General features: G+C 45.0%; 1 protein-coding gene across 2 annotated transcripts in view; it reads right to left on the bottom strand.

Moving 5' to 3' along the window:
- Positions 1-17,071, bottom strand: part of LOC141113854 (ABC-type organic anion transporter ABCA8-like) — a 233,996-nt gene extending 216,925 nt beyond the window's left edge. For both annotated transcript variants that reach the window (XR_012236820.1, XM_073607179.1), the window contains exons 1-2: positions 16,969-17,071; positions 9,045-9,149 (exon numbers count right to left, since the gene is read on the bottom strand). Coding sequence is in view for 1 of the 2 variants with exons in the window: in XM_073607179.1 (XP_073463280.1) it covers positions 9,045-9,149 (105 nt within the window). In the remaining variant the exon portion in view is untranslated. The remainder of the gene's footprint in view (positions 1-9,044; positions 9,150-16,968) is intronic.
- Between the last annotated feature and the right edge of the window lie 1,276 nt (positions 17,072-18,347).

Below are 18,347 nucleotides of genomic sequence, written 5' to 3'. Positions count from 1 at the left end.
GGTGTTTGATCCTCTGCCCAGCTCTGGACCTCCTGCCTGTTGTCTCTGTCTGCACCTGCCTACCAGTACCTACACAGCGGCTCCTCTCTATCAAGACCTCACCAGCAAGCCACCTACGGTCCATTGGGGAGCTTGTGCCTCTTTGTGCCGTTCACCCCCCTGTCCCAACTCCAGGGGGCGGACTGCGCTTAGTCGCAAAGGCGAAACCGCTCTCGGCATCTCGGCCTCGGTAAGTACTATCTCTGACACAGATTCTCATGATGCCCAGCCCGACCGTACTGCAACAACAAATTGTACTGCAGAGGCGGGCAGGGTAACATCTCCCGAATCTAATACCAACATTCCACCCACACAGGAACTTTTCAAACATCCCACTCCCCCTGTTGGCTCGAATAAAGTAGCCCCACAAAAAGCTTTAAACTCATCTCGGGGACCCGTGTCCCCACAGACCAACAAAACAGGCAAGGGCCTAGACCCCTTTGTGGTGCGAATACACCAAGCCACCTAAGTGTAGTTAATCTATCTTCCATCGATTTACTACCTAGTGAGATACAGCTTTTATCCCGGGGACTAACCTTTTGCCCTGAACAACACTTCGACGTCTTTGACTTACAACTCTTTGCACGTAGGTTACTACTAAAATACCTGCATGCAAAGGATGACTCGGAAGGTGACGCTGTGGATGGGTCTTTTTTCAACATGAGGGAATGTAGGGCCTTACGAGACTTAACTCTCCTTTACCAAGAAAACAACACAGTGGATTTAATAGACCAAATCGACCTGGACGCCTTACTGCAGGAGGTGGACAGATCGACTCCAAATCCCCTAACGATGTTTAAAAAGGCTTCCACCTCATTTCCCTCTTCAAGCATCAACCCCAATGTAGCAGTATTTTTAAGGCAAACAATTTGTGACATATGCAAAATATCACAAATTCAATCTAAACCGGCCAATCTCTCTGATGATGAAAATTTGGCACTTCAACGCCTCATAAAAAACCCCGAAATTGTGATAAAACCCTCAGACAAAGGGGGCAATGTGGTCGTCATGAACAATGACGACTATGTCTCAATGTGTTTAGACATATTAAAGAACAAAGAATGGTATAAAGTTATTTCAGCCCTCAACATCAACCAATACAATTCTAGCTTTTACAGTATGATTGATCGTGCATTCTACAGAGGGGAAATCACTAAGGATATCTATGAATTCGTTAGGACTCCACATCCGAAGGTAGCTACGTTTTATAGTCTACCTAAGATACATAAAAATCCGACTAAACCCACAGGCCGCCCCATTGTCTCTGGCAATGGAGCCATATCGGAAAACCTTAGCCGTGTCATAGATGCACACTTGCAGCCTCTTGTTCTGTCCCTGCCCTCCTTTGTCAGGGACACAATACAATTTCTACAACTCATCAATGATTTGAAGATACCCGAGAATGCCATTTTGGTGACCATCGACGTTGAGGCGTTGTACAGCAGCATCCCCCATTCCAAGGGTTTGGCTGCTGTGCAAAAAGCCTTGCAACAGCATTCCCAATATGATCCGGCATTGGTCAGGTTCATTTTGAATGGGCTACACTATATACTGCATCACAACCATTTTTGTTTTGACAACTCCCACTACCTCCAGGTGCAGGGTGTGGCTATGGGGACCTGTTGTGCCCCCTCTTACGCCAACCTGTACCTGGGGGAGTGGGAGAAGTCCCTCCTGGATGAGGGGGACCTTGTCGAGTACACCAGCCATATAACCAAATGGCTGAGGTACATCGACGACGTCTTCGTCATCTGGGAGGGACCTGAGATCACACTGTTGGAATTTTTCAATAAAATCAATGTGAACGATCGTAACTTGAGGTTTACGATGACCCATGACCCCCACAGCGTCACCTTTCTAGATGTCTCCATTTCGGTCACTGCTGAAGGACATCTTTCTAGCACTTTGTTTCGTAAGACAACTGCTGGTAATACGGTCCTCCACTCTGAGAGTTTTCACCCGATCCCATTGAAGAATTCGATCCCTTATGGACAGTATTTGCGCCTTAGGCGCAACTGTTCAAATGACGTTCTATTCAAAAAAGAAGCGGAGGGGCTCCAAAGTCGATTGCTAGCAAGGGGCTACAGTAGATCGTGCCTTAAAAAAGCTTATAATCAAGCTATAGGACAGTCTAGATCTCAACTACTTTTTAAATCCAAACCCTCCCAGAATTCTGGATGTAATCCCACCCGGATTATCATGCGCTATTCCCGACAACATCAGGCTATTAAAAAAATTATAGAGCGTCATTGGAGCATTCTCACAGATGACCCTAAACTGCGTGGATTTGTTCAAGAGAAACCCACCATAACGTACAAGAGAGCCATGTCACTACGTGACAAACTCGTCCGAAGTGAGTACACCAATGACAATATGAGATTAAAACATTGTTCCACAGTGGGTTCTTTCCCCTGTGGACACTGCTCATATTGTTCATTCATTAAACAAGATAAAATCTTTGTTTTACCCAATGGAAGCACATTCACACCTACACAGTTTGTAAATTGCCACACTTGCGGAATAGTGTATCTGATGGAGTGCGAATGTGGTGCGTACTATGTGGGGAAGACCAGGCAGGAATTCTGGAAACGCATTTCCCAACACATCTATAGTATGGAGGTGGGGAATCCGTACCTCCCCATTGGGAGGCATATAATTTTCACACACAACTACAGAGTCCCTAGAGTTACCTTTGTGGCCCTGTACAAAATTAAGATCCCCATCAGAGGGGGCGACTGGAATAAGTCTCTGCTGCAGAAAGAGCAGAGATGGATATTCCAGTTACAGGCCACCTCTCCACCGGGCTTAAATGAATCAATTTCTTTTGCCCCTTTTCTGCAGGGGTTCTCATCTGGAAAGACACAATAACCTATGGGAAAGGACCCCATACCCCAGATGTGTTATAACACTCTGTTTAAATATGAGAAGATTCAACATTACCTACTTTTTCTTTCCTTCCCAATTCAGTCCCCCCCCTTTTCCTTCCCCTCCCCCCTCCCTCCCTCCCTCTTTTTTCCTTCCCCTTCCCTCTTCCCCTCCCCTTCCCTCCCCTCCCTCTCCTTCCTCCCTTTTTTCCCGCTCCCTCCCCCCCCTTTTCCCCTCCCCTTACCCCCTCTCCCCTCCCCCCCCTCCCTCCTTCTCCATGCCACTTATTGTGGAGGTTCCACAATACATCTCATCTATTAGCGTTCCCAGTCCTATTTATGCTACTGCCTGGTTTTCCCCACACGCAACCATTAATATCGATATTACTCTCTTTCTTTACTACCTTTGAATGTGTGAGGTGTATACCCCGGTGTACGTTATAAAATCTAACAAAATGTACCACATGCTTCGTAATGTTTTATTCGTGAAGAAAATCTAGCCTAGAAACAGTTCGAAGTTCTTTATATGTAACAACATTCGATATTTGATATTATGCAATTTTTCTTTTGTCTTTGCAATTATGTCATTTGATTATGTAACTGGAATAGGACAATGATATTACAATTATGTAACCACGTTTAAGCAAATTATGCCATGCAGAGCATGATGTGGTTATGATCAACCAGCAGCCAACTCACACCATACGGACCATACATGTAGCATGTTGCTAACAAGTAGTGTGGACTGCCTCTGTTGCATTTTACCATCATTCACCACACAGCATTTAATTTACGGCTGTGTGGCTCTGTGTTCCTCTTTGCCTCCCCTCCTGTGTCTGCACTTCTCCTCTGGGGGCGGGGGTGCACCTTTGTGTCTTCCTGGCAGGGTGAGAGAGGAGACGCTTGGGACCAGCGTCTCCTATATGCGCCCACTAGGTGGCAACACCTTGAGTTGGACGCTTCTCACCCTGCCAGCGGCGTCCCGGATCCCCTCCGGATGCCGTACTGACGCGCGCGCACCTCAGTGAGCGTGCGCGTGACGTCACGGCGCCTGCGCAGTTGCGGCGGAGGAGACGGGGATGCCCGAAGGCATTGTCCTCTCCGGAACGCCGGGGGGGGTCACGTAGGAGCGCACAGCTGTGCTGCTCGTTTCCCCCGGTGTATGCGGGGGGGGAGGGAGGGGGGAGGGAGGCACCTGCACCTGATGGGAGTAAGCTAATCAATACTCCCTATATATATAAGAAATTCCAGGGGAACTTCATTGGATCCTCTTCAATTTGGAGACGCTCGTCAATGCACTCACTGACTGAACACTCTGGTAAGTACACCTGAAATGGTTGTAATGCTTTCACTATTCCAGCAACTTAGTTGCTGTGTTTTTCTCTGAAATCATTGCTTATTTTGCCATGACTTCTTATACATACCTCAATCTTTTCAGAATGAGGAATATATCAACCTTCCTATTCAGTCTCTGCTTGATTGGGTAATCAGTCCCACCACCACCCTTACACTTTGTCACTGTTTGTTTTTTCCACGTTTTGCAGGTTGTGCTGTGCATGTTTGGTTTAAAGTTTTTTTTCACATCCCCTTTCCCCTCCCTTACATACACTCTCAGTTCATTCCCACACACTCCCCCATTGCCCCTTACCCCCCCCCCCCTACACTTCTTACACTTTCCCATCACTCCCCACAGAACCGCACTTGTGAATACGCTGGTTGCCCTTTTGCACATTGTGTCTTGTATTGGTTTTAATTGTATGCTTTGTCCGCTGCTATTGTACGCCATATCCAGTTCATGTCCTGACTCTAATAGTCAGCACTTATTCTCAATGTCCTTTTTAACATAATTTTTGTACCAATAAAATTGAATTTTTTCAACTATTCATATTTCATTTCATTGGCTGCTCTAAAGCCCCGTTAGGGGGTCTTTTGTATTTTTTATGCACTTTATGGGGTGTGCGGCCTACCCGTCTACACTCATGTGAGTGTCTTTTGTTGTTTGCTTTCCAAGCTTATCCATCTTTAACCAGTGGGACAATTTAATTATACATTGTTTACTTGATGGACTTCACCTATTCACTTCATGTTGAGAGACTCATGAGCCATTTATTGTACTGATGGTGACACCATTTATGAGTACCTTTTGTGTTTTTTCACATTTGATTCTTATGCGCTACATTTTTCATTATCATATATTCAAATCATATCCCCTCTCAAGCGTCTCTTCTCCAGAAAGAATAAGTTCAGCGCTCGCAACCTTTCCTCATAACTAAGATCCTCCAGACCCTTTATTAGCTTTGTTGCCCTTCTTTGTACTCGCTCCATTTCCAGTACATCCTTCCTGAGGACTGGTGCCCAGAACTGAACAGCATACTCTAGGTGCCGCTGGACCAGAGTCTTGTAGAGTGAGAGAATTATCATTTTATCTCTGGAATTAATCCCCTTTTTTAATGCATGCCAATTTTCTGTTTGCTTTGTTAGCAGCAGCTTGGCATTGCATGCCATTGCTGAGCCTATCATCTACTAGGACCCCCGGTCGTTTTCCATCCTAGATTCCCCCAGAGGTTCTCCCCCCAGTGTATAGATTGCATTCATATTTTTGACACCCAAATGCATTATTTTACATTTTTCTACATTGAACCTCATTTGCCATGTAGTTGCCCACCCCATTAATTTGTTCGGATCTTTTTGCAAGGTTTCCACCTCCTGCGGAGAAGTTATTGCCCTGCTTAGCTTAGTATTGTCCGCAAAAACAGAGATTGAACTGTTTACCCCATCCTCCAGGTCGTTTATGAACAAATTAAATAGGATTGGTCCCAGCACAGAACCCTGGGGGACCCCACTACCCACCCCTGACCATTCCGAGTACTCCCCATTTATCACCACACCCTGAACTCGCCCTTGTAGCCAGTTTTTAATCCATGTACTCACCCTATGCTCCATGCCAACGGACCTTATTTTGTACAGTAAACGTTTATGGGGAACTGTGTCAAATGCTTTTGCAAAATCCAGATACACCACGTCTACGGGCCTTCCTTTATCTAGATGGCAACTCACCTCCTCATAGAAGTTTAGTAGATTGGTTTGGCAAAAACAATTCTTCATGAATCCATGCTGATTATTGCTAATGATACCATTCTCATTACTACAGTCTTGTATATAGTTACTTAACATCCCCTCCAAGAGCTTTCATACTATTGATGTTAGGCTAACTGGTCCCTTTTTAAATATTGGTGCTACATTGGCTTTTCTCCAATCAGCTGGTACCATTCCAGTCAGTAGACCGTCAGTAAAAGTTAGGAACAATGGTCTGGCAATTACTTCACTGAGTTCCCTAAGTACCCTCGGGTGCAAGCCATCTGGTCCCGGTGACTTATTAATGTTAAGTTTCCAAAGTCTAATTTTAATTCTGTCCTCTGTTAACCATGTAGGTGCTTCCTGTGTTGTGTCATGAGGATAAACACTGCAGTTTTGGTTCCTGAAGCCCCCCGATTCACTCGTGAATACTGAGGAGAAGAATAAATGTAATACCTTCACCATCTTCCCATCCTTTGTAACCAGATGTCCTTTCTCATTCTTTATGGGGCCAATATGGTCTGTACTCCCTTTTTTACTGTTTACATACTTAAAAAATTTCTTGGGATTTTTTTTTATCTCCTCCGCTATGTGTCTTTCATGTTCTATCTTAGCTGTCCTTATTGCACCCTTACATTTCTTGTTGCATTCTTTATAAAGTCTGAATGCTGAAGATGGTCCCTCAACCCAGTATTTTTTGAAGGCATTCTCCTTTGCTTTTATATGCATTTTTACATTGGCGTTAACCCATCCAGGACTTTTGTTCACTCTTTTAAATTTATTACCCAATGGGATGCATTGGCTAATGCCCTTATTTAATATGCTCTTAAAGCAAACCCATCTCTCCTCCGTATTCTTTGTTCCTAATATTTTATCCCAATTTATGCCTTCTAGCAAGGTTTGTAGTTTAGGGAAGTTGGCTCTTTTGAAATTCAGTGTCTTTGTATTCCCCTTGTGTTTCCTATTTGTGTGATTTATACTGAAGCCAATTGACCTGTGATCGCTGTTACCTAAATTGGCCCGTATTTCCACATCCGTGATCAGGTGCGTATTGTTGGTAATCAGTAGATCCAGTAACGCTTCTTTTTTAGTTGGTGCTTCTACCATCTAACCCATACAATTGTCCTGCAAGACATTTAGGAACTGGCGAGCCTTAGATGAATGCGCGGTTCCCTCCGCCCAGTCTATGTCTGGATAATTAAAATCCCCCATTATGATAACACTTCCCATCCTTGCTGCTAATCCAAATTGTGATAGGAGATCCGTCTCCACTTCCTCCCTCAGGTTAGGGGGCCTATAGCATACTCCCAGTATTATTTTCCCCTTAGCTTCATCCCTTTGGAGCTCTACCCATAAGGATTCCACCTCCTCCCTAGCTCCCTCAGTGATGTCATCTCTCACATTCATTTGTACATTATTCTTGATATATAGGCATACCCCTCCCCCTTTTTTACCCTCTCTATCCTTGCGATAAAGGGTATACCCTTGAATGGTTGCCAGCCAATCATGAGAGCTGCTGAACCAGGTCTCTGAAATTCCCACAAAATCCAAATCCTCCTTGTACGACTGTATCTATAGTTCACCCATCTTGTCCATCAGGCTCCTGGCATTGGTGAACATGCCTTGTAGTTTAGGCCAGTCGCATATTATCCTCTTATTGGGTGTTCCAAGATTGCAATTAGGACTTGTTACTATACTTACCTCGGGTTTATGTGCTTTGGTCAACATACCACTAATGCCCCCAATACTGCCCTCTGGTATATGTTCCGCACTGACTCTCTCTACCTCTGGACCCTCCCCCCCATCACCTAGTTTAAAAACCACTCTAACTTTTTGGCCATCTTCATTCCCAGCTGATCTGCACCCTCCTCATTTAGGTGCAGTCCGTCCCTTCTATAGTACCGGTTATCGACTGAAAGGTCGGCCCAGTCCTCCAGGAACCCAAATCCCTCCTTACTACACCAGCTCTTCAGCCACTTGTTTACTTCCCTAATCTCCCTCTGCCTTTCTGGTGTGGCTCGATGTACCGGTAGTATTCCTGAGAACACTACCTTGGAGGTCCTTTTCCTCAATTTAGCTCCCAAGTCCCTAAAATCGTTCTTTAGGACACTCCACCTGCCTCTGACTTTGTCATTGGTGCCAACGTGAACCATGACAGGTGGGTCTTCCCCAGCCCCTCCCAGTAATCTGTCCACCAGATCCGTGATGTGCCGAACCCGAGCGCCCGGTAAACAACATACAGTTTGGCGATTCAGGTCTTTGTTACAGAGTGGCCTCTCTGTCCTTCTAAGAATTGAATACCCTACCACCAGAATCTGTCTTTCCCTTCGCCCCCCCCAACTCTCCTGGAGGAGTTCTTCCCCCAGCAGCTAGGAGAGTCCCTCAGCTCCAGCAGTGCTGGTCCCTGACTGGTTTCACCAATGTCACTCAATGGAGCGTACTTATTGGGATGCTCCAGTCCTGGATTGGCCTCCCTGGCACTTCCCCCTCTACCCTTCCTGACTGTCACCCATCTGCACCTCTTTGTCTCCACCCGCCTCTGTGCTGGCCCCTGCCGGCACCTGCCGTGTACGTTCCTGGCTCTCCTTTAGTATGGAGAGACTTCTCAGTGCTGACAGTTGCTTCCCCAGATTCAGAACCTGGGCTTCAAGGGAAACAATGTGCTTACATTTTGCACAGCAGTATTCACCCTCGATTGGATGATCAAGGAACGCATACATGCAGCAAGATGTACAACGAGTCGCCTCTCAACACCCACCGGGCATCGTACCTATTAAATTTAATGAGGATTGGGGATTATACCCTGTCCAATATACCTAACAACTTACTTCCTGACACTAATATTCACCAATACAATACACAGATACTCAACAAGACAATACGCAGGTACTCAACAAGACAATACACAGGTACTCGCAGACCTACGTGCACTCGCAGACCAATAACAGAGCTCTCTGCAAATTTATTGTAGGAAAGAAAAGGTGAGCAGCAGCAACTTACATTGTTCTCTTATTTAAGGGCACCCCCCCCTAACACCCTAATTGCCCCCAGTCACGGTTTACTTACCAGCACTACATTTCCCAGGCGCCTCCATTGTACCAGAATATTCTTCCGCAACAGAGCACATGTCTGCTGGACGAGGCTGGTCTCCCTCCCTGTCCCTCCGATCATCTGAAAAACAGATTTCACCAATGATTATTTTGGAAATACTCCTCGTTGTTGTTTTGCAACCTTCATGTTTTTTTTACTTTCTTTTTTTGTTGTTTTTTGTATCTTTTTAATTTTTTGTTTTAGCTTTTTGTTGTTTTCTTTTGCAATTTGAAAATACTTGTTTTTGTATCTTTTTGTTGATGTTTTTGTATCTTTTTTTTTTTGCATTCTGTTTAATGCTTCTGAGGCTGAGCTGTTCTCCTATTCAATAAGTTGAGTACATTATGTAAAACTGCAAAGCCGCAAGGGATTTCATTTCTCCAAAAAACAAGAATTTCTCTAGAAACTGGAGTAACTTCCTGGGGATGTCACACAGATGTTACTCTCCACATTTCTCTCAGCAACCAACCGGATACATAAGAATGTATTCAAAATGTAACAGAGAACTTCCAATGATTGCAGAGCTCTGCGAAACACATCCAGCGCCCCCGAGAGGCAGAAGATATCACCAGACATCCATCACACAAGGGAAGATCTGCTGTCAGTGGACTGGCCCTTTAAAGTATAAATCTGACTAGAATGACATATATAATGCAGCCGGTCAGTAATGAGAACAAAGGTGGCCCCTCCCCCATAGCACAGTGTTATTCCCTGATGATCCTGCCAGTAGATACATTATTGTTCCACTTCCTGTATAAGGGTGACAACGCTATTTGTTCTGCAGTGAAATCGCACAGCAGTGTTGTCACCCCATAGACAGGGCAGTCTGAGACGGAAGAAAAGTCACGTATATACAGTATATACAATATGTGATTCTGTACTTCTGGGTAGGGAGCGCGCTCTCGCCCCCCGACGCACCGCTTCTGCTTGGTAATGCTTGGTATATGTGATTCTGCACTTCTGGGTAGGAGGGCACACGTACGCCCCTGGCACGCCGGTTCTTCTGCGGTTGCCAGCCAATGGATGTCCTCCGGCATGTTCTGATTATCAAGGAGAGAGGTTGGATGGAGCTCTGCCTATGTAGACAATGCAGAGCTCCATCCTGGCAATAGGGATACAATCCATCATTTCCCTTAGTAAAAGCAGCACACACAGTACACATAAACACTGGCTAGGCACACAGTTAACCCTTTGAACGCCCAAGATGTTTAACCCCATGCCTAGCCAGTAGGGATGAGCCGAACACCCCCCCCCGGTTCAGTTCGCACCAGAACCTACGAAGGAACCAAAAGTTCGCGCAAACTTTAGAACCCCATTAAAGTCTATGGGACTCGAACGTTTGAAATCAAAAGTGCTAATTTTAAAGGCTAATATTCAAGTTATTGTCCTAAAAAGGGTTTGGGGACCCGGGTCCTGCCCCAGGGGACATGTATCAATGCAAAAAAAAGTTTTAAAAACGGCCGTTTTTTCGGGAGCAGTGATTTTAATGATGCTTAAAGTGAAATATTCCTTTAAATATCGCACCTGGGGGGTGTAAAGTGGCGCGTGTTTCCCGTGTTTAGAACAGTCCCTGCACAAAATGACATTTGTAAAGCAATAAAAGTCATTTAAAACTGCTTGCGGCTTTAATGTAATGCCGGGTCCTGGCAATATGGATGAAAATCAGTGAGACAAACGGCATGGGTACCCCCCAGTCCATTACCAGGCCCTTTGGGTTTTGTATGGATATTAAGGGGAACCCCGCACCCAAATTAAAATAAGGAAAGGTGTGGGGCCACCAGGTCCTATATACTCTGAACAGCAGTATACAGGCGGTGCAAACAAGACAGGGACTGTAGGTTTGTTGTTAAGTAGAATTTGTTTGTAATTTTGAACTGGTACATTTTTAAAGTGTAGCTCCAGCCAAAAAATCTATTTTTAAGCTTTTTGGAAAACATAGGGAAGGGTTATCACCCTTGTAACATTTGTTTTGCTGTCTGTGCTCCTCTTCAGAAGATTTCACCTCACTTTCTGTCTGGTGATAAAGCATCAGTGAAGAGGAGACATGTTTTTCCCATATTAACTCTTACAGGAGAGAATTTCCCTTCCTAGGGTTAGATTTCATCTCACTTCCTGTTGTCTCCTTCCGTTTGCAAGTAGGAGTCGTTTGTAAGTTGGATGTTTGAAAGTAGGGGCCTGCCCTATATACTCTGCAGAAATTGGGGCCTTAGGTGTTGGTGTTGCCACAACACTGTAAGCCCTCACAGTTACTCTTGGTGGGCGCAGAAACGGGCCCTGCTGTGAAATATTAGATCAAGAATTGTAATTACATGCCATTGTTGAACAGTGGTAGAAAAATTGGGCCTTTGGTGGTGGTGGTGCTGGTGCCACAACACTGTAAGCCCTCACAAATACTCTTGGTGGGAGCAGGAATGGGCCCTGCTGTGAAATATTAGATCGAGAATTGTAATTACATGCCCCTGTTGAACAGGGGCAGAAAAATTGGGCCTTAGGCACTGGTGCCACAACACTGCAACCCCTCACAGATACTCTAGTTGGAGTGCAGGAATGAGCCCTGCTGCAAAGTATTGCATCAAAAATTGCAATTACACACCCCTGTTAAACAGGGCTGAAAAATTGGGCCTTGGCCACTGGTGGCGGTGCCCAGAACCAAAAATGTTCTTACAAGCTATCAGCGTGAACATTGAGGAGGAAGAGGATTGTCACTCAGCATAACAGGATAGTCACTCAGCATCAGCATAGGCAGTCTTGAAGGGATCTCACATTAAAAAAATAAATAAATTGGGTACATCAGCATCAGGTGCTTGGTAGCTGGTGGTGATCCAAGACTGATTCATTTTTATGAAGGTCAGCTGATCGACCGATTCGGTGGACAGGCACACTCTGTGATTGGTTACAAAGCCTCCAGCAGCACTGAATGTGCGTTCTGAAGGAACGCTGGATGCAGGACAGGCCAGTAGCTCAATTGCATACTGTGCAAGCTCTGGCCAGTGATCCATCCTCAAGACCCAGTGACCCAGAGGATTTTCGGTGGGAAAGGTGTCCAAGTCTGATCTTGCCCCTAGGTATTCCTGCACCATGTAAAACAGACGCTGGCGATGGTTGCTGGAACCGATCATACCTTGGGGCTGCGGACTAAAAAATTGTCTGAACGCATCGGCCAGACAGCCACCTTCTCCACCGCTCCTTCTTTGACTGACTGAAGCCTCAGCAACACGTTGTCCAGAAACAGGAGTTTGTAACCTCCCAGTCTCTGGGAACACGTTGCACAGACCTTTCTGCAAGGCCTCCCGAGGATGTTTCATCCTCTGCTCCCTCTGCGACAGCAAGATAAGGTCCGCAACCTTACTCTTGTAACGTGGATCAAGGAGGGTTGCCAGCCAGTAATCATCCCTTCCCTTGATACCACGAATACGAGGATCCTTCCGCAGGCTTTGCATGATCAGGGAGGCCATGCAGCATAGGTTTGCTGAGGCATTTGGTCCAGAGTCCTCTGGGTCACTAAGGACAACATGATCCGCAGCTACCTCCTCCCAGCCACGTACAAGTCCATGGGTTTCTTCGGACTGTAAATGATCCCTTGAAGACTGCTGCTGATGCTGAATGCCAGGCTCCACCTCCATACTGACACAATCCTCCTCCTCCTCTTCCTGTGTGATCGGCGGGCAGGCAGGAACAATGTCTGGATAAAGGGGGCCTTGAGATGTAAGGAAGTCCTCCTCTTCCTCAAGTGCCCTGTCCATTATTCCACGCAGCGTGTGCTCCAACAGGTGGACAAGAGGGACATTGTCACTGATGCATGCACTGTCACTGCTCACCATCCTCGTGGCCTCCTCAAATGGTGACAGGACAGTGCATGCATCCCTGGACCATGGCCCACTGGCGTGGGGAAAAAAAACAAGCTCCCCTGACCCTGTCCTGGTGCCATAGTCGCACAAGTACTAATTGATGGTCCTCTGCTGCGTGTGCAGCCGCTGCAGCATGGCCAACGTTGAGTTCCACCTGGTGGGCATGTCACAGATTAGGCGGTTCTTGGGCAGAAATGCCCACAGACTTTCCTGGCCTGCCTCAGGACATCCTGTAAGCCCTGGTACCTGCCCAAGAACTGCTGCACCACCAAGTTAAGGACGTGAGCCAAACAGGGCACATGGGTCAGTTGTCCCTGTCGGAGGGCAGAGAGGAGGTTGGTGCCATTGTCGCAAACCACCATACTTGGCTTAAGCTGGCGTGGCGTCAACCACCTCTGAACCTGCCCCTGCAGAGCTGACAGAATCTCTGCACCAGTGTGGCTCCTGTCCCCCAAGCACACCAGCTCAAGCACCGCATGGTATCTTTTTGCCTGCGTGCTTGCGTAGCCCCTTGAACACCTACGGAGCACCGCTGGTTCCGAGGACAAATCAGCACAGGAAGAGGCCATGGAGGAAGAAGAAGAGGAGGGGGTGGAGGAGAGAGGTGTGGCAGAATCACCACTAGTAGAATTTTGGAGGCGTGGTGGCAGAACAACCTCCAACACGACTGCACCCTGTCCTGCATCCTTCCCAGCTGTCAGAAGAGTCACCCATTGCGCGGTCAAAGATAGGTAACGTCCCTGTCCATGCCTGCTGGACCATGAGTCAGCGGTAATATGCACCTTACCGCTGACCGTCCTGTCCAGCGAGGAATGGACATTGCCTTCCACATGCCGGTAGAGAGCCGAAGGGGGCAGAGTCTACCAACTGAAAAGGCAGTTTCAAATTGCAAATTTAGCCAAGCTAGCATTCAACCGCTGGGCATGTGGATGGCTGGGAGTGGTGGTGGTGGAGAGATTCATGCTATGTATGAATCTATCTAATATTCATATAGGGGGGTGGGTGATGCCCGGGTGTCCCTAATTAACGGGGCGCCACTCAACTACTGTAGTAAAAAAACATATATAAATACAATTTCCAGTATATATCCCATGGTTTGAAGACGCTTTTGCGCAAACCAATCAATATACGCTTATTGGGATTTTTTTTTACCCAACATTTATAGCAGAATACATATTGGCCTAAATTGATAAAGAAATTATTTTTTACATTTTTTTATTGGATATTTTTTATAGCAGAAAGTAAAAATTTTTTTTTATACATATATAAATATCTGGTCTTTTGTTGTTTTTTTTTTTAGGTGATCAAATATCACCAAAAGAAAGCTCTCTTTCATTTCTATGACAAGTGCCCCATGATCCTAAGTATTTCTGAGGGGGAGGAGTGCACCATCATTGGTATTCTGGGGGGGGGGGGGAATAGTGCCCCATCATTGGTGTTCCCGGGAGGAATAGTGCCCCATCATTGGTTTTCCCGGGAGGAATAGTGCCCCATCATTGGTGTTCCCGGGAGGAATAGTGCCCCATCATTGGTGTTCCCGGGAGGAATAGTGCCCCATCATTGGTATTCGGGGGGGGGGGGGATAGTAAAGGATCTATATGTATATAAAATATATAAAAAATATGTGATGTAACCAATATTTATTTTTATGTGGCTCTCCCTTGTCCATATTTTATTCAATTCATTTTAGATTTTCATATTCACTCCTTTTTTTATATATATTTTATGTATATATCTGTTACATACCTATGGTATCATATATGCATTGTTATGTGTGTATATATATATATATATGTGTGTGTATACATGCCTTTGTGTACATACACGCTTCCTTTGTCCTATTTTATATATGTTCTTATTTTTATCCTGGCCCCATGCTTATGTGTATAGTTGTGTGCAAGCACATATCAACTTACTCTTATGTAAAGAATACAATACATCATATACAGCCACTTTCTCCTTAGTTAAAATTTGTATACCCTCAAATACATTATTTATCAATATGCTACTATATATTGCATGACATGTTGTCATATCATGCTGTAGACCATATCTCCTTTTTCCTTTCCTTCTCTCTTTATTTTTGACCCACTTATACATGTATCAACCTTCTTTCTCCTGCCTTTGTAAACAGTAGTACATTATGGTCACATGCCTGAAGTCTTACATTTCCCTGGATTCCTCATCATTTTTATATTTATTTTTACTTTTATATTTAGTTTTATTCTTATTTTTTATTTTTATTTATATTTATTATTATTTTTATTTTTTCTTATTTTTATTTTCATTTTTATTATTTATTTTTTCACTTATCTATCCCATTTGCACTCTTTTGTAATATTTTAATATAATAATAATCCTAAAATGCCATTCTTCTCCTCGTTTCCTCCCCTCCCCTCTCGCTCCTATTGCCGTTTTTCCGTGTTATCCATCACCTTCCTTGATCACCATCTCCGCTGACACTTCTGTACACAGTTCTCCAGGCCGCTCCCCATCTCCTCCTCCCTTTCACCGCTCTCCTCCCCACACTTTCCTTCATAAAACTTCACCGCAGCTCCCAGCCAATCGGCTTGACAAAGGAGCGCGGCCGTCACGTGACTGGCGGCGAGCCAGCTCGGGAAATGCGTCGCACATCGTGTGACGTCATCGGCACTCGCCCGGATATTGTTTGCTACCAAGCCTCGTTTTCCTTGTTTCTCCTCGTTGCCGGTGTTCTGCCGAGAAAGTTCCGCTCGGCGTATAAGTTCCCCCCTATCGGCGGAAATAGCCGAAGCAGAACAGCTGAAAATCAGCTGTACACGGCGCCTGTAAGAGGGCCCCTCGCGGGCTCGCTTCGCTCACCACGCTTCAGGCACGGCCTCGCTGCGCTCGGCACTTTTAGATTCCCCCTCTAGGTCCACTTGGATGGTGGGGAAGGAACCTGGACCCAGGGCGCAGGCGCCGTGTACAGCTGATTGAAGCATTTGAGCTTCGGCTATCTCCGGCGGCTGAGAGTTGTATGTACTGCGCAGGCGCTGCGCCTGCGCAGTACTGGGGGGGGGGGACTTATCCGCCGAGGGAACATTCTCGGCAAGACACCGGCCGGCTGACATCTAGCACTTTGGGACTGTACAGAGAAAACGCTGCATATCTGAAGCTGAGAGAGATGACTCCACGGATCCTCATGATTGTTTTGGGGACTATCCATGTTTATTACCTTCTCCTAAAATGTGAGTGCAAACCTTGCTGTTGTTTTTTTAATAAATTGTTTTAAAGTCTGCACCCAGAGGCGCCTCCTCTTCCTTGTCTTACAGTGCTTTCGGGATTATGGCTTCCTCCCCTCTCTAACCAAAAAAGCCTTTTCTGCATATTCATGTTCAATCCAGATCTTTCCCCATGCAGTTCCTTTCTGCTACTAGATGTCCTCAGTCTGATGGCCATCATCGTTCAACCCACTTCCTCTGAGCCCAGGTTGCCCCAGCCTGTAAAGGAACAGTGGGCAAGCACAGTGATGAGTTTATTTCTCTGTCACTCTGCTCTCTCCTCCAATCGGCTGTGAACACCACAGAACAACCGATAGCCTCCTTGTATTGGTTTCCCCACTCCCAATCTGAGCTCTGCTGTACAGGGGCCAATACCAGGTCACATTTAGGGACTTAAAATGCTTGGTGATCATTTAATTTTTATTTTTTGATAGCTGCCTGGAGAACGGCTTTATGTAAAAAAAATGTATCTGTCTGTGTTGCTGTTGGAGATTAAAATGTCATCAGGACAGGAAGTGAGGGGACAACCACTTAAAGGAGCCCAAGATAGCAGTAAAAGCATGACAGGCATATACAATATCTCCCCACCCTTTTAGAGTGTAAGCTCTTATGAGCAGAACCCTCTTGTATGTCTGTATTGTAACTGTATTGTCTTCCCTTAAGATTGTAAAGTGCTGTGCAAACTGTTGGTGCTAAATAAATCCTGAATAATAATAATAATAATAATAATTTCCCATATACTGTTATTGGTTGGAAGAGTCATTGCACAACCACAAATCTCTCCATCTCCTGAGCAGGAAATCCACTTACCTTGCGAGTCGGAGAGGATCGCACACACAGCCACCCCGTTCCTCCTATACCACCATCTGTTCTGTTTCTTCACCCAGCACAGCGTTGGTCTGAGGAAGTCACATGACTGGGACACAGATGTAGCTCTGATGTTGGCGCAGATCCCAGAATTCTCTCTGGAGTCGATCTTCTCATTTGTGTGTGAGCCGAGAACGTCCATCAGGGACATTTCTCATATTGTGTGGACCTCCAGCCCAGAACCGTCTTCCACCATCCCATCCACATTCTTCATCTGATGGTTGGATGGATGGGGAGCAGAGGAAGCCAGGATCCCCTTCCGAGAGAGGGAACTAAACCAAAGATCTGAACTTTTGCACAGATTGGACGATCAAAACTACAAGGACTGGCTGTCTCTGTGGTCAGCATTGTGCAAGATACAGAAGGGACAACACAAATCCTAATTGTCCCATTTTACTGTATGGGGGAGGGTTCCTTAACACATTCCAGACCTATGAACGATTTTGATTTTTTTTTTATACAATGCAGTGTTTTAATAGGATGATATGCTTATTATAGTATAGTATTTAATATTGTTTTTTTTTATTTCTTTTTTTTTTTCAATTTATGTTATTATACATATTGATTTGTTGTTAGTGGTCATTTATATTTTGTTTCTTGTTGTATTTTATCTTTGTTTGTTGTTGTGTTTAAGTTTTGTTTCTTATTGTATCTTAGTTTTGTTTGTTGTGTTTCATATTGTGTTTTAGTTTTCTTTCATATTGTGCTTTAGTTTTGTTTCATATTGTGTTTTAGTTTTCTTTCATATTGTGTTTTAGTTTTCTTTCATATTGTGTTTTAGTTTTCTTTCATATTGTGTTATAGTTTTCTTTTATATTGTGTTTTAGTTTGTTTCATATTGTGTTTTAGTTTTCTTTCATATTGTGTTTTAGTTTTGTTTCATATTGTGTTTTAATTTTCTTTCATATTGTGTTTAAGTTTTGTTTCTTATTGTATCTTAGTTTTGTTTGTTGTGTTTCATATTGTATTTTAGTTTTGTTTCATATTGTGTTTTAGTTTTGTTTCATATTGTGTTTTAGTTTTTTTTTCATATTGTGTTTTAGTTTTGTTTCTTATTGTATTTTAGGAAAATGGAAATCAAATGTAATTTTATTTTTTTAAAATAACAAACATATCATACTTACCTCCCCTGTGCAGCTCGTTTTGCACAGAGTGGCCCCCAAACGTCCATTTCTGGGGTCCCCCAGCGGCTCTCGCGGCTCCTCCCCGCATTGGATAACCCCCTAGGAGAAGCGCTCTCCTGAAGGGGGTTACCTTGTGGGCGCACTCCCGAGTCCAGCATTCGGCTTCCATAGAGACAGAATGCAGGACTCGGCCCCGCC

This window comes from Aquarana catesbeiana, linkage group LG12 (assembly GCF_042186555.1).
Source record: "Aquarana catesbeiana isolate 2022-GZ linkage group LG12, ASM4218655v1, whole genome shotgun sequence".
In the NCBI taxonomy this organism is placed as follows: domain Eukaryota; kingdom Metazoa; phylum Chordata; class Amphibia; order Anura; family Ranidae; genus Aquarana; species Aquarana catesbeiana.
Note: the sequence above shows the minus strand (reverse complement) of the source record. Positions and strands in the feature narration are given on the sequence as shown.